Source organism: Haliotis asinina, chromosome 7 (assembly GCF_037392515.1).
Source record: "Haliotis asinina isolate JCU_RB_2024 chromosome 7, JCU_Hal_asi_v2, whole genome shotgun sequence".
NCBI lineage: Eukaryota > Metazoa > Mollusca > Gastropoda > Lepetellida > Haliotidae > Haliotis > Haliotis asinina.
This window is the reverse complement of record NC_090286.1, coordinates 1,319,500-1,345,297: the sequence shown is the minus strand read 5'-3', so window position 1 is coordinate 1,345,297 and position 25,798 is coordinate 1,319,500. Positions and strand designations below refer to the sequence as shown.

The following is a 25,798-nucleotide window of genomic DNA, read 5'->3' as shown; positions in this document are numbered from 1 at the left end:
CAGACCTACAATGTACCAAAAGAGGTGAGTTGTCGGGATTGGGCGTCTTCCGGACTCGCCACAGGAACTCCATAAGGTGAGTTTCGTCTGGAGTTCCATGGTCCGGCCATTTTGTAAAGTGGAACTGGTAGAAAATTCTGTGTTCCCCTGTCTGTGAAAAGGAAGATAATACCATTAAATTATTAATAACTCCAATTATTCCAAACATGCACAGTTCAGGTTGTGAACATAGAAACACTTCCCAGTTTCAACCATCATTTACGTATCACTGTCTTCGCAATAATTTAATTTGTTTCACTGCAACCGGGGAACATTTGTTTCTTTTTGTCCTAGTTTGAAGTAACGCAAGATACTGACAACCCGCCATTTCCCGAGAGAAAAGAAAAGTCTGCATCAGTCTGTACTAACGAAAGATGATGTCACACTGCATTACCTGCTTGACCGTAGCAGTGAGTTCTCTGATGACCCAACATGCCCTCTGAATGACCTTGGTGACACTGATGGAAAAGGGTCCCGCTTCAAGGTCACGTGTGTCGGACCAGTAGGGTTCACACTTCGCCTAAATGAAGATGTTTAAACCGCACAGGACAAATGACTAAACATCTGTAAACGTTTACGAACAATTCACTTAACGGATATACAAGCTGCACATCACTATATACTCGCCCGAAAAAGACAGTGTGCATTTATTATTATCATTTCACAAAGTAAACATCAGAGGCGCACGAAATTTAAACCCAGAGATGCGTGAGTGTTTTGTAACAAAGAGGTCCACGTGTTTAGAACACTGCATGAGGCACTAGACGATGTGAAGCACGTCAAGACGAATGCATGCGAATGCATATAAGAAGTATGAAGTGCATACACAGGAGCAAAGGATATAGCCCACGTGACCCGCTATAAAAGCAACGTCAAGATTTACAACAGACGATCGATACATGGTTCTGGGTATGCTATGGTCTGGTTCTACCCAAAGGGAGGTTGACAACATGTTTAATGTAACACCATATCAGCATTAGTCCGTCGATGTGGTCAACAAAATGATGTCAGAGATCGCCCATGTTCAAGGAGACTAAGAGTTACCACCCCTGCGCAACATCCAGAGATTCGACTGGTTCATCTGCGTAATCACTGTCAACAAGCAACAACAACAACAGCCCGCAACATCTCCAACTGCAGACGGATTCATCCTCTAACCGTCATCAACCGCCTACAAATTATGTAAGTTTCGGCCTACGTCCGATGGTGGAATGGTGCAGACGACACCTCAGACATTCATTGTTTTGGTGGAGATGTGTGATGTTTACAGATGAGTCTTGTTTTCACCTGACCTCATCAGATGGAAATGGTTGTATAGACGTGCACATGAACGCTACGCAGATGCATGTGTAATGGAGAGAAATCGCCATGGTGGCGGAATTGTTCGGATGGCATCACTGGTCGTATCAGAACGCAATTGGTGATAGTGAAAGGCAATTTGAATGCTCTAGAGTACCGTGATGAGCTTATTACACCCGTTGTCATTCCTTTTCCTCAACGTCACGGGATCGTTTTTCAGCATGACAAACACGTTCACATACCTGACGTGTTGTGCAACGATTTCTCCAACAACAACAACAACATGATGTCTTGCCCTGGCCTGCAGTATCACCGGATCTTTCCCCAAATGAGCATGTTTGAGATGAAATTGATCATCGCCTTCGACATCTGCCAAATTCTCCCGTAACGATACAGGATCTCCTAGTAGCGATTGTCCACATGTGAGATAACACTCCCAAAGTATTTCCTGCTCGACTAATCCCATCCATGAAACGTCGTGGTGCAGCCCAGCCGTGGTTCAGACCAACGGCGGCCATACACGTTATTGAAGTTTTGACCCTTTCAACTTCTAGACCCCTTTACGTCACTAAGGCAGAATAAAAACATTTCACATCCTTCATGTGTGCAGACAAATGCATTTTGGCTATGCAATGTCATTGCCTTTGGATGAAGGTGTTATGTCATTCATCTTTGAGAGTTTGTTTAGCTATGCAGTTTATTGTTTGAGTTAGTTTAGTTAGTTTATTGACAAAACTGTTTTACCTTGCCCATTTCCGTCAAGTTGGTCAGCATGACGATCCTGGTCAAGTTCTTCTGATATATCATTCTCCAGAAGTCAGTTACAGTCTTCCTATTCGGTGCTATGGTAGTTAACAATAAAACACAAATTGTATGAACACATGCACATGTTTACATGAAAGCGATAATTTTATATCAGGAAGAGACGATTTAGCCTTAATGATTTCATTTAATGAAGACATGAATGTGTTTTTCACCTTGAGCTGCAATATAGGCTTGATCCCTCGAAAATCCCTGAAATATGAGGAGCTTGGTAAATATTGTCTCTTCTATTCGCTTCTTGACAACAGATACTTCAACCTACAAACTGCCGTAATGATGGATATAAGCAAACACTGAGATTCTCTATGATGAAGCCCCTGATCAGTTATGCTGTAAGTCGACACAAAGCATTAAACCTAACAGTACACATGTATACATCCACATCCATTCAGAACTGTAACAGTTTTACTTAAGTGTGTCTGCTGTGAGAAAAAAACTATGAAGATCTAGATTACATTGATGTAGCTGGCGTTGATGTAGTCTGAGAATGGATCCTCGGGAAGCTTGTCCAGGACCACCCGGTTGTAGTCATCTGTGGTAGACAAGAAGAGCTTTACTGTGACACCCCCTACCTATATGACTGAACATGAATATGTTACCGAAGTTTACGTTAGGTCGTGGAAATGTTGACAACACTCATATGGGTATTACTGCAGGAATATGTTACCGAAGTTTATATTAGGTCATGGACATGGTGCCAATACTCACATGGGTAATACTGCAGGAATCTGTTTTTGCCTGTGTTACCTTCAAGCTGAGAGGCTTCATACGTGTGTGTGAACCCAGAGATCAGTTTCTACATGTCGAAAATTACATAACATTCAATGCATACAAACATACGGATACGATCTGTTATGTATAATATCATCCCACGATTAGCATAAATAAACGAACATTAGTGATTGAAAAAGAGACGTAGCATTATTTACCCCTCTGTCTGATAAGTGTAATATGGCAACAAAATATAGTTTAGGAAACAAAATGTTTCGGCTCCTATACTGCCATTGGATATCAGTGGCTACTGGCAAACACTGTATGAGATCCTAATATGAAACTAAGCAAGGTGATACTGTGTAACATTCTCCCAATCATGTCAGGATTGCACACCTGGTACTCTTTCTCAAATCCTTGTTTTGTAGCCTGCATATCTCTGATCCTGTCCCCTAGCTTGTCCACGTCCACCTCCGTACTAATGACTGGTCCAGTGTTGTAGTATGTACTGGCTGTGTTCTTCCCTGAACCATCAGCATCACCAGCCGTCTCCTCCTCCTTCTCCTCATAACCATCATTCACACTTGGTCCTACTGCTGGAGAAACACATCACATAGACCTGGGTTCAGTGAAAACAACCGCTTGTCATTTGGTGCTTATAAAATAGTTTCACACAAATATAAACTATATAATTACGTGAGAAAACTCATTTGTACACAATCTCTGATAAAACCTGGCTTCACTGCAGAATCGTGTCTCAGGAAGGCCTACAGCAGTTCAGCATCTCGCTATCTAAACATGAACGCTGATTCCTAAATGTTGAATGTTGGTTGAATGATCTTTATATCTTACCATGCAACTCTGGTTCTTGTGGTTCAAAGGCAGACACGTCTTCATACACAGAATTATCAGTTCTCGTCTTGTTGACATTTCTTTTTCTCCTTGAACAATGCGAGAAAGTCAGATATTTAGTCATGCTTGGTCAAAGAAGACGCCATAGCGCATGCTGATGTAAGTTGAATTCTTAATTTATGCAAGCTGTCTAATCTTAATGTTCGAGTGAAAATATGAACAAACAAATCTTTTTACCATATGTCTGTTTTAATATTGTAGGATCACTCGCAGGCTAAACTGGGGCTGGGTGAAAGAGCGATATTTCTAAATATCGTCGGTAGAAAAAAGAACATACATTAATGATTATCAGTAGACAAAATGAAGTCGATAATAGCGTACATAAATATTTGTGATAAAATAAAGTTCCAGTCTACTCATACAATGCTCAAATTTAGGCTATTGTTCATGCTACTAAGTCAGACTTGGTTTCCAGAGTATCGAAGTCCAAATCGTTTCCATAGAAATCATGAAAACTGTAAATGCCAAACTTCACCAAATAATATTTAGTCAATGCTTAGTCGAAGAAGACGCCCTGCTGATGAAAGCTGAATTGTTAATTTGTGAACGTTATTTAACTTTAATGATCGACTGAAATTAAGAACAAACAAATCTTTTTACCATTTGTCTATTTTAATATTGTAAGATCACTCGCAGGCTAAACTGGTGCTGGGTGAAAGATCGATGTTCCTAAATATCGTCGATAGGAAACGAACACATGCATTACACAGTATAAAAAAAGTGTCATCGATAATACCGGACAAAAACTTTTGTAATAATGGCCTCAGTTATTGTTCATGGAACGATTTTAAAGTATCTTCAGGACACTGTTTTGTTGGTAGTTCATGCATAAACATGTCACTGCTTACCGGTGGTGTGGAATATATTCATTTCTTTCAGACTTTCTTTTAGTTAACGGTTATCGTTCTTAGTAGTCTGTCCTAAGGTAAGTGGTTTGCGTTCGTGGCAACGGCAGTGTTTTACATCGCTTCCTGTAATATTAGTTTTATCGTTTGCTCTTTCATAGTCTTCCAAGATCACCTTTTACTATACCCTAGATCATATCAATGGTGTTCCAGTGACAATGGTAAGGAGGCAGACAAAGAGCATCATGTCCATGTGTCTGCAACAGCTTGTCCACTTTGTCCACAGGTTTGGTCTTGTTTAGTTTGATGACGTCATACATAACACGGTTTGTTGTTTTTGGCGAACATTGTTCGTCTGCAGGTAAGTTATCATTTCCATGAATTAGGCATCTGCAATTTCGTATCTAGACCTTGCACAGTGTGATAAGAGGCGTTGCCCATAAACATGGACTGTTTTGCAGAGCAGGAGTTGTTTCTCCATTCACTCCTAGAACACAGTGTCATTCATCTCTGTGCGGTAATCCCTGTTGTCCTTGGACTTCGAGCGGAAGACCAACTCATGATCATGTCTTGGCAGAAATCGTTTATATTTTCACACCCAGCATGTAAAATGATTAGTCTCTCTCCTTTGACCAGTGGGAGATGTATGACATCAGAGGGAGGTTGTGCCGCATGACAGACATTCATGCAGTCTCATCAAGGTAGATAGCCTCGTATCCCTGTACTCTTTCCTTGATGATGCGAAGGAGACTGTCCCTCTCCCACTGTTCCACCCGCACCTCTCTCTCTCTCCTGCTCTCTCTCTCTCTCTCTCTCTCTCTCTCTCTGTGTGTGTCTCAAAAGGTATAGACGAGGTATATAAGTTGATAGAAGAGCTACAGTGAACTTCATAATGTACCATATTTAACTGCGACAGTGTGTTAGGTAAGGGGAATTTTTCACCAATGAATTATAGTCAAATCGATGCACCTCTTGAGATGTATGCACTTAAATGTCAATTTGTAAGGTAAATCCTTTGTCATTGTCTTTGATTCATTACACTGACACGAATTTCAGACACAAACAGTCGGCTGTTACAGTGATTGGACTGACCCCCGTGTATTAAAACAACAGTGAGTGAGTGAGTGAGTGAGTTGAGTTTTACGCCGCACTTATCATTATTCTAGCTATATGGCGCCGGTCTGTAAATAATCGAGTCTGGACCAGATAATCCAGTGATCAAAATCGCGAGCATCGATCTGCGCAATGGGGAACCGATGACATGGGTCAACCAAGTCAAGGACCCTGACCACCCGATCCCGTCAGTGGCCAATCTTTGACAATCTGTTGAACAATATTTATAATATTTTATATCACTGTGCCAGATTTAAATAAGGAGTGGGTACAGGAAAACAAATAAGATAGATGTGGACGAAATGTACTGGTAACTCCTTGTAATTAAGAATTCATCAGGACGATATCTCAGCAAACAAACTAGTAATCCAGATGATCAAACATTATTGATCTAGACACTTGTAAACAAAAGCTGACACATTCCACCTCTCTTGATGACAAACATTGAAGACGATGTCCAGAAAGTTTCCACGGAAACCAAGAAAAGACAAATGACAAAAATCTGTAAATACCAAAAGTCACCAGTTTCACATCGGTTTAATATATATTTTTATATATTTTTTTTGAGTTGTTAATGATTACTAACGGACGGAAGGAAGAAAGAACAGATGACTATATCCCCTTTCCCCCAGTACACGCCGAGAGGACAAAAAAGACTGTGATGAATGTACATGATACCTGTAGAAGAAAACTGCAAGAGCACTGACAACAGCTACCCCAGCTACAGCAACAACTCCACCAACCGCACCACCAACGACAGGATCATTTCCGGACGATGGCGATAAGGATTGTCTTTGGACTGAAAAAAAACAGTGCACTCATCAGTAAGAAAACTAGACTGAAAACTCTTTGTCGTTATGTAGTTTACAGCGATCAGCCTAGTGCGAGAGAAACGCACAGGGGATCCTGAGGAGCTTGCTTTCAGGTTTTATTTTCACCGAATACCAAAGTGAATGCAATGCAAACTTTTAAGTTAATCATTCAGGCTGCATATAGACCTATGTTGACAGGAGACAGTTGCTATCATTTAACACCACGTAATGTTACCTTGTCGACAGGTGTCGCCGGCCCAGCCTGGACTGCAGCCCTTGAGACAGGTTCCAGTGACATGGTGACAAGGTTCATCGTCCACACAATGTCCACACGTGGAGGAACAATTAACACCGAACGTCCGTGACGGACATTCTGCAAGTAAATGTACATGGACAGGACGCACTTGGGATATGCTTCAAAATGTTTGATTAGTTTGAGAGAAGACTTGCTATGCAATGTTTAGCATTTGATTTGTGTTAATCGTCAAAACCGACAGAAAATGAAAGTGTATATGAAACTCTTACAGTAGTACCATATTACACGAGAACATAACATAAATGTGGTAGTAATTACATATAATTTTTCTATTGCTTGATATTCCAGGTATGAGACACTAATCGAGTCTGGACCAGACGATCAGCTAATGGATATTACATGCAATGATTTAAACTGTCAGTTACATACAATCTACCCAGTCACAGAATCTGACCATAAGGTTCAAGCCATAAAGTCTAAAACCTTCCGTTAGACCATGTCCGTTGTAACCTTATGTTATGACAAGAACGATGAAGTTGGTGCCATATAATCACCTGATCATTTCTTGAGAGGCATTATAGAAGATGGGATGTAGAATATGACAAGTCTCACAGCTTATTAAAGAAATAAAAGAAGTTCTTGTCTATAAAACTGATTGCACTGTAATGAGGAAGTGATCTGATATATATATATATATATATATATATATATATATATATATATATATATATATATATATATATATATATATATATATATATACAGATCTGTACCTATCCTGGTCCCACCACCATTTGATTTTCATAAATGAACACATAGGTGCTTAAATGCCTGAAGCGTACATGGCGCCTTTATTTCTTATAGGAATAATATATCATTATGTGTATGCGTTGTCACAAATACATGTATAACCTTAACATAATCATAACTCAATAGTCCATGAATAGCTGGCACATATTCTAATGAATGGCACACACAGGAGAGGTCGTACGTGAAGGTGTGACACACCTGATCTACAGTCCTCTCCCTCCCATCCCGGCTGACATCCTCCATCACATCGACCTGTATCACGTGGACAGGGTATCCCTGCTTCCTTACACTTCCGGGCACTGCAGTTGTTAACACATCCAGCTCCATATTCCACACCATCGATACAAGCTGTAGGAATATTCAGACAATAATTCTTTGCACAAAAGGTATCAGTCACTGTGTCATTACTTCTAGTTTCAATGTAGCAAAGGCTGAACCTACGTTGACTTGGAAGGTCCAAGGTGATGGTCATATTACGTGGCACAGATGTTTCTTAGGTCAATGCGGGTATATCGCCAACTATGTTTACATTGGCTGTTGAGAGATGAAGTAAACAATCTTCTATAATACAAGTATTTTCACTTCACCTTCTGTGCAGTCTTCCCCCTTCCATCCTGTCTGACATCCATCTGTACACTGTCCTGTATCCTGGGGACAGATGCTCGTATCTCCCTGGCACATCCGGGAACGACAGAGTTTAACACACCGGACACCATATTCCGTACCATCCACACATACTGTAGAAATATTCAAATATGTCATGTCATTTCACGGTCTTCGTAGTCTGTATTTTCCAACCCCTATTGTTCAATGTCTAGTTGGTTCATGTCTAAGATTGTGAACATTCCGGAACTGGGGGTTTCAGTACACCTGACCCAGTATTTCAATCCTTTAAAACGTTCTGCAAGAATATTCAGATAAAGAAACGATTTCACGTATCATATAGTTCCTACCGCGTCCGTACTTCATGTGGTCAAACTGTTTCTTTCTTAGTTACACGTTTCAGGGAAAATCTCGACTGCATCTCTCTTTTTCATCACATCATCGTTTCCTGACAGATACGTTTCATGACTCGTACCTCCACATCCTTCCTGCAACCACTACAGCCCATAGTTCCTACCTGTAACACACCCCACAAAATTCCAGGCAGAACTACAAGCCGTGGTTCCTACCTGTAACACAGTCTACATCCTTCCAGCCGACACTACAGCCCATAGTTCCTATCTATACCACAGTCTACATCCTTCCAGAAACCACTAAAGTCCATGGTTCCTACCTGTAACACACCCCACAACCTTCCAGGCAGAACTACAAGCCGTGGTTCCTACCTGTAACACAGTCTACATCCTTCCAGCAACCACTAAAGTCCATGGTTCCTACCTGCAACACACCCCACAACCTTCCAGGCAGAACTACAAGCCGTGGTTCCTACCTGTAACACAGTCTACATCCTTCCAGCAACCACTACAGTCCATGGTTCCTACCTGTAACACACCCCACAAAATTCCAGGCAGAACTACAAGCCGTGGTTCCTACCTGTAACACAGTGTACATCCGTCCAGCCGACACTACAGCCCATAGTTCCTATCTATACCACAGTCTACATCCTTCCAGAAACCACTAAAGTCCATGGTTCCTACCTGTAACACACCCCACAACCTTCCAGGCAGAACTACAAGCCGTGGTTCCTAACTGTAACACAGTCTACATCCTTCCAGCCCACACATTACAGCCCATGGTTCCTCCCTATACCACAGTCTACATACTTCCAGCAACCACTACAGCCCATGGTTCTTACCTGCAACACACCCCACAACCTCCCAGGCAGAACTACAAGCCGTGGTTCCTACTTGTAACACAGTATGCATCCTTCCAGCAACCACTACAGCCAATGTTTCCTACCTGTAACACAGTCTACATCCTTCCAGCCGACACTACAGCCCATAGTCCTACCTATACCACAGTCTACATCCTTCCAGCAACCACTACAGTCCATGGTTCGTACCTGTAACACACCCCACAACCTTCCAGGCAGAACTACAAGCCGTGGTTCCTACCTATACCACAGTCTACATCCTTCCAGCAACCACTATAGCCCATGGTTCTTACCTGTAACACACCCCACAAAATTCCAGGCAGAACTACAAGCCGTGGTTCCTACCTGTAACACAGTATGCATCCTTCCAGCAACCACTACAGCCCATGTTTCCTACCTGTAACACAGTCTACATCCTTCCAGCCGACACTACAGCCCATAGTTCCTACCTATACCACAGTCTACATCTTTCCAGCAACCACTACAGTCCATGGTTCCTACCTGTAACACACCCCACAACCTTCCAGGCAGAACTACAAGCCGTGGTTCCTACCTGTAACACAGTCTACATCCTTCCAGCCGACACTACAGCCCATGGTTCCTACCTATACCACAGTCTACATACTTCCAGCAACCACTACAGCCCATGGTTCTTACCTCTAACACACCCCACAACCTCCCAGGCAGAACTACAAGCCGTGGTTCCTACTTGTAACACAGTATGCATCCTTCCAGCAACCACTACAGCCAATGTTTCCTACCTGTAACACAGTCTACATCCTTCCAGCCGACACTACAGCCCATAGTCCTACCTATACCACAGTCTACATCCTTCCAGCAACCACTACAGTCCATGGTTCCTACCTGTAACACACCCCACAACCTTCCAGGCAGAACTACAAGCCGTGGTTCCTACCTATACCACAGTCTACATCCTTCCAGCAACCACTATAGCCCATGGTTCTTACCTGTAACACACCCCACAAAATTCCAGGCAGAACTACAAGCCGTGGTTCCTACCTGTAACACAGTATGCATCCTTCCAGCCGGCACTACAGCCCATGTTTCCTACCTGTAACACAGTCTACATCCTTCCAGCCGACACTACAGCCCATGGTTCCTACCTATACCACAGTCTACATCTTTCCAGCAACCACTACAGCCCATGGTTCCTACCTGCAACACACCCCACAACCTTCCAGGCAGAACTACAAGCCGTGGTTCCTACCTGTAACACAGTATGCATCCTTCCAGCCGACACTACAGCCCATGTTTTCTACCTGTAACACAGTCTACATCCTTCCAGTCGACACTACAGCCCATAGTTCCTACCTATACCACAGTCTACATCCTTCCAGCAACCACTACAGCCTATGGTTCTTACCTGCAACACACCCCACAACCTTCCAGGCAGAACTACAGCCCATGTTTCCTACCTGTAACACAGTCTACATCCTTCCAACCGGCACTACAGCCTATGGCGCCTACCTGTAAAACAGTCTACATCCTTCCAGCCGGCACTACAGCCTATGGTGCCTACCTGTAACACAGTATGCATCCTTCCAGCCAGCACTACAGCCCATGCTTCCTACCTGTAAAACAGTCTACATCCTTCCAGCCGGCACTACAGCCTATGGCGCCTACCTGTAACACAGTATGCATCCTTCCAGCCGGCAGTACAGCCTATGGTACCTACCTGTAACACAGTCTCCATCCTTCCAGCCAGCACTACAGCCCATGCTTCCTACCTGTAAAACCGTGTACATCCTTCCAGCCGGCACTACAGCTCATTTATTTCATACCTGTGACACAGTCTACATCCTTCCAGCCGGCACTACAGCCGTGGTCACATGCTCCAGTCACGTGGTCACATGTAGATGAGGCTGTCCCACAATTTCTACTGGAGCAGTTCTTACTACACTCGTCTCCGTATGTGCTGGAACATTCTACACGTTGAACATGATTACACATGAGTGATCATGACAGTAAACAGATATACGAGTACTTACACATTTCCTGTGTACGTGTATGTCACACACTATTAGCCACACTGTTGTAATTACTTTATTTCCAATCCATGTGTGTATTAGACAATGGATCAACAAATACATACATGACATTGTCATAATTGAAAATTAATCTCCTATTACTGGGTCGAAACTGAGTTATTCAATATTCCATGAATAATTCAGACATTTGGGTCCTGAGATCATCGCCATTAATGACACTACACTTTCATACCGCACATTCAAAAGGTGCCAAAGAGTGTCATACCTGATGTACAGTCCTCTCCCTCCCATCCTGGCTCACATCCTCCATCACATCGGCCTGTATCTCGGGGACAGGTGCTCGCTGCTTCCTTACACTTCCGGGCAGAACACGTCCCTCCACAGTCTGGGCCGTACTCGACATTGCCGACACATTCTGCCAAATATCACCAAATACCAACAGTGGTGCCATTACTTCCATGACCGGAAAATCTAAATTTATTAAGCCACTTTCTACGAGTGGTATCAAAGACATGAATATTGATGACAAAATACCAAAACGTGTGGTAGTGGCAATACACGTAATTTAACATTGTTTAACAAAGACGTTCTTATCTTTGGAGGGCATTTACAAGTGGAATGGGCGTATGCTTGCTCCTGATGAATGATCGTGAACATTTTGTACCATTGTCACATGTTCTGAGTTGCACGTTATTCATATCATGTATTTTTACTGTCTACACAATAGCATTAATCGTAATTTCTTGGCAATGAAACAGATTATGATACCAAACAGAACAAAATGTGTAATTAGTTTCCGATCTTGATCAGCATGGTTTTGAGTGGTTTATGGTGCTGTCAGACTTATTCTTTTACACCTGGCAGTGAACACTATAAAACTAAACACCATCCCTTACAATTGATAATAAAATCATGGCCGAAAAGGGGTATAACGGCGTCAAATGTCAACACCACCATCAGAATCCTTTGTACCATGACACCATCTAGTCTGCATATATTCCTCTGTTGCTCATTATTCACTCACTCACCGACAGAGCAGTTGGTTCCCTTCCAGCCTGCAAGACATCCACCTGGAGGACAAACCCCCGTCATGTCGTTACAGACGCCGTGTTTACAGTGGCAGTAGTTCTCACAGTCAGCACCATAGGTACCAGGATCACACACTGTCAAAGAAGCCATGACAGGAAGTAACAAACTGAATCACAATGGTCGGGACAATGGCTTGTGATTTTATTCTCTTCTCGTTTCGCGCATTTAATCATGGACAAGACGAATATTGCTGAATTCATCTTTCCGTGTGACAACACCAGAAGGTCCTTCTATGCCTTCAGTGAGTGAGTGAGTTAATATTTAACGTCGCATCGGCAATATTTCAGCCATATCGTGACCGGAACATAACATTGAAATGGAATATATGAGTACTATGCCTTCAGTAACTCGCGCTTGTCGTAAGAGGCGACTAATGGGATCGTGTGGTCAGACTTGCTGACTTGGAAGCCACATGTCATCGGTTTCCATTTGCGCATATCGATGCTCATGCTTTTGATCACTGGATCAATTATTTACAGACCACATGGAAGGAATATTGCTGAAAAACTAACCTCGGTCACTTTCCGTGTGACATGTACATGGCCTGTTCGCCCACATATCATATTGATATATTCCATAGTACCAGATAAAACTTATTTATAGTCACTTTACTATCCTTATTTTATCCACTGTAGTGTGAGTCCAACAGTTCACAATTTTTTTTTTTATCAATTGCAAATAATCTAAAACTCTTCACACTATACAAGAAGACTAGAAACATCACATTAAAGCACATCTCTCTTTGCTGTTTTCATAAGTGGAAGTTATTACCATCCACCTCCACTTCACAAAAGTCCAATACAGGTTGTGTATCCCCCTTATTAGCTGTTGTTGTGTACAGGAGAACGTAGCGCCCTCTGCCGTGACAGGGGACAGACAAGGTGTCGTTGATGTCAGTGCCAAATGTGTTTCCTGTTACAGTGTAGCAGAGGATGCCGCTGGGCGTGATGGTGGTGTTGGTGAGATACACCTGGATGCCGTTTCTTCTGGGCGTAACTGTCCCAAACATTAGAGGTGCGGACAGGATTACTGTACAACATAACTTGGCCTCAATAAACCACAAATTCCTGAATAATCTTAAACATTTCCTGGGTACTCCAAAAACACAACTAATCATTTTCCTTTTCATGACTTCATTTCCGTTAGGAGAGAAACATATGCAAGGTACAAGATAGAGAGAATCTCACCCAAGTGTCTGCTGATATCAAATATGTCAACACGAGTTGTTAAAGTAACAGATATCCGAGGCTGGCCGAGTATATATTTACCTTTATCAACGAGTGTTGACGTGAATGATATCAGTGGACACGAGGGTGAGATTCCATTTATCATCCAAAATCACTCTTCATTTGTTTTACATCTCTGAACACAGCATGGACTTTAGATTTGCAGTGCAACGGTGTCATAGAATTGTGACTTCGTCAAGTTCATAGCATCAAAGCATTGTCAGGGCATTGTGCAAAATCTACTGTCAAAGCGATATCTCCTAGGAGAACACAGTTTTGGATGATAAATCATTATCATTTCTGCTTTAATAAGAACACATAACAGCACATGTTTTATGCGTCAGAAGCACACACGGATTGCTGACGACATTGAGTAGGTTTCAAAGTTTCTTTGACCGACACGTGTCGGTTTTCTTCAACATTTCTTCACGTTATTACCTTGACCATGATGACTGAAACTGACACATTAGCCATTTTGTAGACTGTGTCTACAAAATCATTAAGAATTAATTATTAATTAATACAGGATTGGTGAAACCAGAGAACTAACTCGTGTGGGGATTTCTCACAGTTCTACGTGGATAGGTTTCAGATTTCAGCAGCAATGGATGCATGATTGATCTGTGTCTAAAATTTAGGAGATTTAATCCGTCAGGAAACTTACATAATAGAGTTTCTGCGATTCGGGATTGAAAACTTCCATGTTGTGCATTCCGATGACATAAATTTCACCTGATCTGGGTCACGTGCCTAAGGGGTAAACTTCTCATGTCCTCCAAAAACAACACTTCAACACAAGGGTATAATTATTTTTTAAATATCTCCCGAAACACTAAACCAGTTGTAGTCATAAGCTGGAAACTATGCGTAGCATACCTAACCATGCTGTAGAAGTATGTTCAAGTTCAGCTTGTGTTTGGGAGTGAGTCTGGTTGTACGATGCTTGTAGCAATATTCCAGCTGTACCACCACGAGGAACACCAGAAATGGGCTTCACACAATGTGACCATGTGGGGAATCGAACCCGGGCATTCGGCATGATGGGCGAATGCTGTAAGCGAAAGGCTATCCCACCGCCCCGCTTCTGTATGATGGTACATTAGAAAATACCGGAAAACCAATAAGGTGAAGGATCGCAAACATTTGGGATGGTCCGGAACACTGAGGCTCACCTGTCGACAGCCATTCGCCAAGAGCACACTGACTGTTCTTAAGCACCACCGGGTAACAGTTTGCCTGAACTCTGGTGCGGATTTTGGATTGGGAGAACCGGGTGTACTTGTAAGCCTGCCACCTAAGGTTTTTTACCGAGTTATTACAATATTAGTTGTCACGACTCTATTACTATCAAATGTCAACCGGGTTTTTATTACTGTATTTCGATGTTTTGGGAGTCAAGTGTAACCCGATTGTTCTAAAGTAGATATAGACGAATCCCTATATTGAAACGCACAGAGGTGTTTAAACTATTTAATTTTCGATCGAATTCCCCTCGTTTTTCACATTAGCCATTTTAGTTAACCCAGCTGGTAACTGTATAACACGTCTATGACAGCTGTTTTCAAATTTTCTCGTGCGTATCGATTTCTGCTACAGGGTTCCACTATAGTTTCAGTTTACAAGTTCATACAACATACAACAAACGTGCTTTGTTACTTGATCATTAGCGAGCGCTTTTAGTAAACTACTACCCCGAATAACTGAAGCTATGATCCATAAAATGTCTCAATATCCCACGTAAGTCACAAGATTAGCAAAGGTTTCTCAAAATGGAAGACAATCTCATAAACGTTTCAACTTACAGTCTAGTCTGAAGTAGATAGTGACGTCATGTATCAGCACAACGTCATCAAGATCCACACGCCACCAGTTGGGATTGCTGGCACTGGTCTCGATACAGTCACTGTACCTTCTTTCACCAAGCTGTCCGTCTGTGGCAAGGCTGGATGGATACCTGGCATCAGTGCTAGGTGCATATACGGCATCCCCGCTGGATGAGACTCCTTTCTTCAGTGCGACGTTTTCTGCAAAATTGTACAAGCAAGCAGTTACAGAAATATCCCCAACTACATTTCATGTTGGTTATCATGTGCAGCCTGTATGTCTTGTTTACTTTCAACATGTAAGTGTCATGACTATAGAGAAAAGTACTTATTACAGACTGGGACAAAATAACTTGTTTACATTTTTGTTTTTGTCACGGTTATACGGTGAATAGGTTTTCTAGGAGGTTAGGCCGGTCACATGACCGGGAAACTGATTTCATAAGCTGATGGACGATCATTTAACGTTCATACGTTCTCGAGATTGTGTTCTTTAACAGTGAGTGAGTTAATATTTTTCGGCAATACCTCAGTCATGAGTAAAACCTGTCAACGATGGTCAATACAAAATACTAGAGTATCGGGTATAAATATATGGCTAGCATGTAAAACTAAAACATTTTAATTGAAAAAGACAATGTAATATACAACAAGGCTAAAGATCACCAACAACTGTTGGTAGATCTCCATACTATCTGCATGGACCCTAGCTGGATGTACACCATCCTTCCAGCCGCTGGCGATGGTAGAACGATTGAGCCAAAATTTGAAATAACAAAATAACTACTATTAAAAAGAACGGTTCAGGTACATTGATTTTGAAGGTTTGGTGATTTACATATCATCACAGGTCTATACTTTTACGATATTTTAGACCCGTGAAGGTCCCGGGGTAGAATAGGCCTTCAGCAACCCATGCTTGCCATAAAAGGCGACTCAGCTTGTCGTAAGAGGCGACTAACGGGATCGGGTGGTCAGGCTTGCTGACTTGGTTGACGCATGTCATCGGTTCCCAATTGCGCAGATCGATGCTCATGTTGTTGATCACTGGATTGTCTGGTCCAGACTCGATTATTTACAGACCGCCACCATATAGCTGGAATATTGCTGAGTGCGGCGTAAAACTAAACTCACTGACTCACTACGATATTTTAACTTGCTACTTTATTCTATAATTTATGATACAATAACATATATCTATTTACAAACCATATTGTTCAAACTTGATCTAATAATCTTATTTCTTTGAAAATAAAAAAATAGATTATTACCTTTTTCCAATCTGGATTGACAACCAGTGTAGGTGTAACCGATATAGGATTTTATGTTATTTATTGATACCTTCTTCTTTTGCATTAGATCAGATATAACATCTGATAATAGATCTGTAATCGAGTATGGGATCAGAACTGATGTAACACATTTGTTGAGTGCTGCCATAGTAGCCAGACCAACCACTGTTTTACCAGAAATGCCAACATGGCCAGGTAACCAGAGAAGACGATGTCGTATTGGCCAGACGTTCATTATATAATTCAATAATTTCAATAAAAAGTTGATGTTTACAAGAACGATTTTGATATCCAGAAGGATCTCTAAAAAGAAACGCATAGGCGATATGCACTTTTAAAAAGCTATTAATTATTTATTGTGTTCAAACAGTCGTCGAAATATGTTACAAAAGTGTTGATAACATTATTCTACACAATTGCACTGTGAAAAAAATTGATTTTACATGAAAATATCAATTTCGATGAGATTTCGTACAAGGCATCGCCACGACGCAACAGGAATCACCTAACAGTTGAAATTGTGCAGCAAAGAGCACGCACTGTCTGGCTATAAAAAATCAGATTACTTTCGGAAATTGGCTTTCGTTTTGAAGGAGTTTCAAGGTCAGTCAGATTACCAATCTTCTGTTGCCATGCGTCGGAATGTTAGTCTCGGCATGATAACATGGCTTGCAGCTCTTTGCAACCAAACAGGTATAACAAATGATTGTTCTCGTACAGGCAGACTGCAGACCAAGATCGGTACATCCGGGCACTGCAGTCGCGTGATCGTACTGCCATGGTTGAGACCATCCCTGGACCCATCTATAAATAAGGATGTGTATGGAGGGGGACATGTTTTGTAGCTCAGTGCCAGCAGCAGAAGGGAAAGGTTTCGCTCTTATACCAAGAGGTGGAACAAGAGAAGACCTTTTGTTTTACAACTCCACATCAGAAGGATTAAAGCAAAGTTGACTCGTTAGCATATATAGTTTTGTAATATAATGTAAAGCTACTTTTATACAGCGCTTGTTAAAGAATGGCTAACTGGCTCGATGTAGACACTGTCAATAGGAGAACTTCTGAAAATCCTACAAGCTCATACACCTTGATGTATAGTATCTAATAGTTTTAGGTTGCTTTTGCAGGTTTGCCATTTTACAGGATGTAATATGCGACTACCAGGTTAAATTGGAGTCTGAAATAAGACTAACTCCTTTACAACTTTAATATGAGTTCAGAGTCTTTTTGTGATTTGTACTTTTTGTGAAATGTATACAATTATATCTTTATTTACAAAATTTAAAGCCGTAATCAAGACACCGTTGTGTATTTTGTTTAAACACAACTGCAGTTTTCTTTCAATAGGATGGTTAGTTTACCGCGACTAGAAATATGAAAATTCATCCACATAAGGTGGTGCATTAATTGAATCATTTAAAGCCTTGGATAAACGATTGATCTTGATACTGCCCCGTGGAACACCCGGATCCTGTTTGCAATGATCACACAGGTTAACCCACAGGGACTTGAAATTGCAAGCGGCCTCGTAATCCAAAGTTATGGAAGTCTTTTGAAAAAACATGTTTCCTTGTGGTGTCGTATGCTTTTTCAAGATCGAAAGAGATCGACACAGCATATTTTTCTTATTAATTATGTCATTTTTTAACTAAGGATTACACACAAATGGTGTTTTACGAAAACGTTTTACGATTGTGTATATGTTATCAGGTTATTGCTTTCATTGTACCAAGTCGATTATTTATCATGCGTTCTATGGTTTTGCAAACGCGGCTTGTTAGTGAAATTGGTCAGTATGACCTCCTCCAGGTTTAGGCATGGGAACAATAATAGCCACGCGCCACGAGAAAGAAATTGTTCAGATGTCCAAATACAATCAAAACTTTGTGATAGTGTCTCTAAACATGAATCTGATAAGTGTTTCTATTGTTGGTAATGTAAGTGTAACAGGGCTATGGATAATATTCTGTTTGCTTAGGATCGGAGACCCTCCAGTGGCCCTATCATCCGGAGTTGAAAAATAATGGTATGCATTGAAGTGGCTCAGGTCAAAAGTATCCGTCAGTTTTAAATATGTCTCCTGCTGACAGATTGCCATTAGGAGTGTTGGACAGGTTCATGAACAACTGGAATTGCTCGCAATTCTGACGTCCTGTTACTGATCTGAATGCATTATGAGGCAGCTCAGAATTCTATAACGGTTGATGTGTATATTTTAAAAAATATATACATCGCATAGATGTATTTTCGCGCATTAATTCTGCTAACCTATATGCGTCGCCAGAGGTCATACCCACAAATGTTTGATGTGATTGCTATCGGGAGATATGAAAGGTGATTGAAGCACTGTAATGTTCGCATTCTGTAGATGCTGAATAAAGACATGCGCCGTGTTAGCTATGGTATTATCTTGCGGGAACAACTCCCTCAGGCGGACAATAATCGTCACTATCTGTGCCAAACTGCAGTTAAATTGCCCTGGTGAAGACAACGTTACATTTCTGCGTGAAGGATACTGCTCTCACATCACAACAATCTATCGGCGACACAATGGCCTACAAAACGTTGGTCTATGGCGGCCACGTAGTCTTCCGTCATGGCCTAGGAGCAGAAATATTGTTTAGTTTTTTAACCATACAAGTTGTTTGCAGATTATAGAGTTGCACCAATATTGAGGAGAGATGTAACGATAGTTTTTCATTTAGCTACAAAATGCTAATGACCGCCGAAAAACATATTTGCTATATTATGTTGTTGTCTCTTTTTCTGCATTGTTATTTGTTTCATCTGTATTTGAATTCGAACTTACATGTCTGAAACATCACACAGAACACAATAACAGCATTTCTGCACACTTTGCTGGTTTATAGTGTGCGTGAAGGAACTTTTGAGAAACGTATGCACAAGATCTCTATAAAACTGATGACGCTTGATCTCGGAAACATTTTCAGTCATTAACTTTTCATTATAGTCATCAACTGACTCGGCAGTCAGAAAAACAAGCAACTTTGTTCTCACGATAATCGTGGAAATTACTTCCCGCCAAGAGAACAACTTCATTATATACATTCCATATGGATAACTTAGAAGGCAGCGCCTAATTCACCGTATCAACTGTCGTATGATATATTTCTGGGCTAGACTCCTATCTAGCAAAGTATAAAGGCTGTCAAGAATTGTATACCAAATGTTATGTATGAAACCTGTATAAACAATATCAGTCCAAACTGATGAAATCTGTGGAAACCATTTTTAGTAAAACTGGCTACAAGCTGTCTTTCCCAATGAAATACACATTATTATCTCCTTACGGTCACATGACATAGCAACCCATGGCGCGCGGAGATTTCGAATTCTTCTAAGGGTACAACGTATCGCGTATTGTAAACTGAATATGTCCTTGAAAAAAAGTTCACATGTATCCCTTTCTTCTTAGCTCTTAAACTGCTCTTGGTTAGAACGTTCTGCCAACGTTTACGTATAGAAATAGGTAGATGGCACACAGTTCTATCTGAAGAAAGAATGTGTGACCTCTGCGTCACGTAGGATGATGGGTGGATTTCACTACGTTTTTCTCGGCCCTTTATTCAAGCATCATGGGAAAACTTATATCCCAAATCAGTGCGTCACAAAGCCCAATATCGACAGATTTAATGATTCGTTTGACTGTAAACGAATCATGTTTCAAAAAAAGCTGTGTATATTTTGCAGAACTACTATGAAAACTGCACGATCTTCCTTGTAAACCGATGCCAGAAGATTAGTTCTGACCCAGCAACACCGACGTTTACGATGGAAGGAGATCGTATTGGAGGGGCGGAGTAATGGTAGGGGGTGTGATTATCACTAAAGGATGGAAGCCACTACACATCATTGATGGTAGCTTGAATGGGGTGAGATACAGGGACATAATTGTGAACGTTTATGCAGCAACGTGGCCCAGGTTTGCTGTTTCAGCATGACAATGCCAGACCTCATCAGTTGACGCGTGATTCCACAGAGCCAACCGTTGCAGTAATCTAATTGAGAGAATCAGAGATCTCTCAAGGGAGACAGCCGCGTCTCTCGTCAGCAAATGTCTGAACACTCTGATGATCCTCACGTGGTAGTGACCGGACATGCAGCAGTGTCTCACATGATCTTACATGATAAGGAGGAATCACGGTAAACACCCAGTTCTTGATAGACGTTTTTGATGTTTTGTCTGCTGACCCAACAGATCAAAAGTACACTTCCCTAATCTGGATGATGGCCCGAACTGAATCACCACCTTTTTGTCTGAAGTGAATTTCAGACTGTCCTTTTCCATTACTTGCAGTTGACCTTTTCATGAAAGGTCAATATTCCGCGTTACATTCGAAAGTTGTATGGCTACCAGTGTAAATACTAGGTCACACGAGGTATGTAAATAAATAGCAAGCTCCTGTCCGTTCTATGAAGGTTCCTACTTGTAAACACAAAGTGAACATAAATGGAAGCAAAGATTTCGATGTAGGTATCGAGATACAACGCCTTCAAGCAACGGAGGAATATAGGATTGCACGTGATGAACACAGAAGTAAACGACTGTGCACCTATAGGGGAGACAACCGGGGTGATGACAAGCACAGAGAGTGCAGTCAGGGACGAAAGACAAGCAAAACCTTAAACATTACAGTTTCATGAAATCTAACCAATGTTGTTTCCAAAGCAGCATTTTGAATGTCCTGGACAATGTTCCTGGATTCAAGCATGATCTATAGACAGTCCCCAGATTCAAAATTGAAAGCAAAGGTTAGACAATTGGTAAATTTCTTTTGGAAAAGGAAAACATCCCCCAAGTCACATAATATTGCTGACCATATTGGTGACTAGTTAACATTATGTTTGTTGCAACACAGGTGTCATACAAGAATAATGCCAAGACATTAGGCACTCCATACGTTTGTGACAGGTTGCTCCTGACCAGCCTGGAGAACATTTTCCTGGGTCGCACCCGGATGTAGAATGACAATGTCCGGGGAGACAGTGGCACCGGTAGCCACACTGGAATCCGTATGTGCCAGACAAACAGTCGCCTGCAACAGAAATATTACAGTGAACTTGAAAGAAACATATTTCTTTGTAGAGGCTTTACATCAGCTGGTCGTAAAGGGCGCATTGTCTCTTATCACTTAATGGTGATCCTAATTTACAATTTACAACTTGGATCGTGTTTGAACAAATATTTCCATGCACATAACACACCTTACATTCATCAGGAAATATGATTGAAGTAAGAATACAGCAATATACTAACAACAATGTGTCAACACTAAAGAACGACCATTGTCAATTATCTGCCAAAAGAATTCAGTGTAAGATTCAATGTGATTCCCGTCACATAAGCTAATCATCATGATCAGTATCACCGCCCCTGTAATTGACTGTTTCACACCTTTACCAATTACACCTGTTTGGTCGACACTGTGGTGGATTTTATCGATTTTAGGATTTCGGTGTCACTTCCCTTCTGACCCATTCGTTCCTATTAAGATAAGATGTCCGAACAATGTAATGACTGGGGAGCCCATAGGGAAGGCAAATGTACTGTAAGTCCCCTGTGGTCCCTAGCATGGTGATCTACCTTCAGCTTTTGAAGATCTATTGCATTCGTTTATATTGTATTGTCATTAACCGTTGAAATAGTTTAGAAGTTTTTTAATTTGTATTGTGGTAATCGAGTCCTTTGCAGACAGGTAAGTATATTATCTAAATTTGGTGTTATTCATTTATAAGTGTACAACTTTCTCAGTCATGATATTGTCGAAATAATGTGACTTCCATTTGTAACTCATTCACTCACTTGGCTGGGGATCCTGAGAACGCTAAGGTACGTCCAATTCTCCTGAATTTCTACGTTAGTGATATTATCAGATCATAACATAATTCGAATCCACCTTAACTTTCTGGATTAATTATCATAATCCTGATACCAAATAACTAATATTCTGTAGGTTTAATACATCAGTCGAAGTTGGCATATGTCAACATGTGCTCTAAGTTACGGCTCTGGCATTAACGTTTTGTAATAGTTACATTTAAGATATGCTGTTTGTGCCAAGGAAGGGCATCCACTGACAAGGTGTTGGACAGTCTCTGTAAAGTCATTGCAAAGACGACATTTCATATTGTTATTTTTTTAAGAATCACATTCTGGCGATTGTGAGTGGGAAGTGACTGGTCCTGAGCAGCAAAAAGGAAACCCTCAGTTTTACATTTGAGACCAGCCGACTTCATCCAGGCGAAGGAGTCGGTTGGATTGCTGCTCTGTTCTACACACTGCATGTACACGCGATGCAATGGCTTCTCAGAAAGGTTCTCCACAAAGGACCGACTCTGGGCAGACTTGGTGAAGGACTTCACCTGGTTTACTCCCATCACTGTACCATCCAGCAGTACATCGCCATCAAGAAAATCAACTTCAAATTTCATATTGTGTCCAACAACCTTGGCCCGCTTAAAATATCTGTTGAATTCCTTGCTTTCATCATGAGACTTGACGTGCATCACCAGAGGATCATCTGATAAATAAATATGTGCAAAAGTGCACAATAGAATTCTATCATGAAGAGCTTCCACATTAATCAAACCCCGACCTCCAGAATTGATTGGCATGTATAAACGATTAAGAGAGGAACGAGGGTGGTGTGCTCTGTTATCAGACATGATCCTTCTAGTCAGGCAGTCAGGACCCTGGATGTCTTATTTTGTCCAATCAACTACTCCAAAGAAATGGGAAAGGACTGGCACAGCAAAAGTATTGGTGGCTTTGGCTTTGTTTCGAGCGTTTAGCTCTGAACTCCAGATTTTCTTTAAACGAGATTTATACTCGGCCCGAAGTTTATCCTGAATCTGGGCATTCTGGAGCTTGTCTCGAACTTGCTTTCCAAGATTATATTATATTATATTATTATGTTTTACAGATTGAGATAGAAATGCAGCAGAGAGGGTTTTGGTGATCCTTTCACAGTCAGGCTGGTCAAGCTCATCATCAGCTCAGGGCCCTCGCCCCCTCTACACGCAGCCCAGACAGCGAATGGGACTTCTCCCAGGAAACACTGCCTAGTCCAACCCACCAAGAACTTTTCGGAGAATATGGAGGCTCCCCAACACTGCAGCCTTCTGCATTACCCAGATTGTCAGAAGGGCTGTGCTCCCGGTGGAGAAACCGGGCACTCTCCTGATCTGCGCCAAGAGATCAGGAGGTACCAAACCAAGGGCACCGAGAACAATGGGGAGCCTGACGACTGTGTACTTTGGATACAAGTGAGACATTTCAAAGGCAAGGTCCGCATATTTATCATGCTTTTCCTGAATCTTGCCAATCACATTGCTGTCCAAAGGGACAGAAAATTCTATGATATAAATAATTTCATTGGTTTTATCAAAAAGAACAAGATCAGGTTTGTTGGCAGGAATTCGTCTCAGGCTGTATATTGGCCTATTCCAGAGAAGTTTGTAGCTGGCATTTTCCAGGACGCCCTGGACATGTTCAGGGTCGTACCATGGATGGACCTCGGAGTCAAAGCCACAGGCATGGCGGAGACGATAATAAAAGCAGCGAACCATGCCATCATGTCTTTTAAGATATGCTGTTGGTGCCAAGGAAGGGCATCCACTGACAAGGTGTTGGACAGTCTCTGTAACTTCATTGCAAAGACGACATTTCATATTGATATTTTCTTTAAGAATAACATTCTGGCGATTGCGAGTGGGAAGTGACTGATCCTGAGCAGCAAAAAGGAAGCCCTTAGTTTCACATTTGAGACCAGCCGACTTCATCCAGGCGAAGCAGTCGCTTGGATTGCTGTTCTGTTCCACACACTGCATGTACACGCGATGCAATGGTTTCTCAGACAGCTTCTCCACAAAGGACCGACTCTGGGCAGATTTGGTGAAAGACTTCACCTGGTTTACTCCCATCACTGTACCATCCAGCAGTACATCGCCATCAACAAGTACATCGCCATCAACAAATACATCGACATCAACATGTACATCGCCAAAATGTTATCATTATGACAGATATACCCGACACATATCTACAAACTAACATGAGCATTCGACAAAGTACGAAATACTCATTTAAATTGCACGTTACACTGAATACAAAACATGTTCAGTATATAAAGAGGTAATGTGACTGCTCTGTTTTGAAGTGTTGGGTATTGTGTCAACACACTTGCACTGGAATACAAAGAGGTCAATATGATTTGATCGTACATACCTCCAGGTGCACGAACCTTAACTTTTACTGAATGTAGCTGTGTCAGAGCGGCGTAGTATGCAATTGTATGCTTGATAAGTCAGCAACCAATGTTAGTTTCCGTCCTCAGTTGTGGAGCTGGAAGGTGTATCAAGAATCACATTTGTTGTAACCAGGGGTATTGAGGACCGGATCCTCCATATTGGATTCATGACGTCATCAACACCTGGACACCTGGTGTGTGTATTTTTTAGAAAATGAGTCACTCCTCTCTATTGTATATGGAGATCTATTGTGTGAACACCTGGTGTGTCTATATTTAGACCATGAGTCACTCCTCTCTATTGTATATGGAGATCTATTATGTCAACACCCGGTGTGTTTATTTTTAGACCTTCAGTTATTGTCTCAGGCCTGCATTGTGATCTTTAGTGCCATCGCTTGGTGTGCCTGTATTTAGAACATGATATTCCTCCACACATTGGTGCAAACAACATCTAAGGGAGAACAACTTACCTCGTGGCATCCTCGACCCACATGTCCATTGTATCCAGCAGCACAGTTTCACTTAGAATAGTTCCATGAAATATCCACGTATGTCCATGAATGGATAGATCCAATATTGAGAATATATCCAGCATGTCTAGATGTTTGGAGGGTTGGGACAAGTAACCCATTCATGTGAAGAAACAGACTA

The 25,798-nt window shown here is 41.6% G+C and overlaps 1 protein-coding gene and 1 pseudogene across 1 annotated transcript; both read right to left on the bottom strand.

Moving 5' to 3' along the window:
* LOC137292175 (receptor-type tyrosine-protein phosphatase epsilon-like) overlaps window positions 1–25,798 on the bottom strand; it is an 86,828-nt pseudogene that overhangs the window by 5,028 nt on the left and 56,002 nt on the right.
* On the bottom strand, window positions 7,732–25,627 carry LOC137291051 (cell death abnormality protein 1-like). The gene is made up of 9 exons (XM_067822330.1): window positions 25,618–25,627; window positions 23,282–23,416; window positions 15,562–15,783; window positions 13,305–13,529; window positions 12,473–12,607; window positions 11,710–11,859; window positions 11,238–11,381; window positions 8,207–8,356; window positions 7,732–7,967 (listed from the first exon to the last, which is right to left on the bottom strand). Exons 1-9 carry the CDS (start codon window positions 25,625–25,627, stop codon window positions 7,732–7,734), a joined length of 1,407 nt encoding a protein of 468 aa, XP_067678431.1.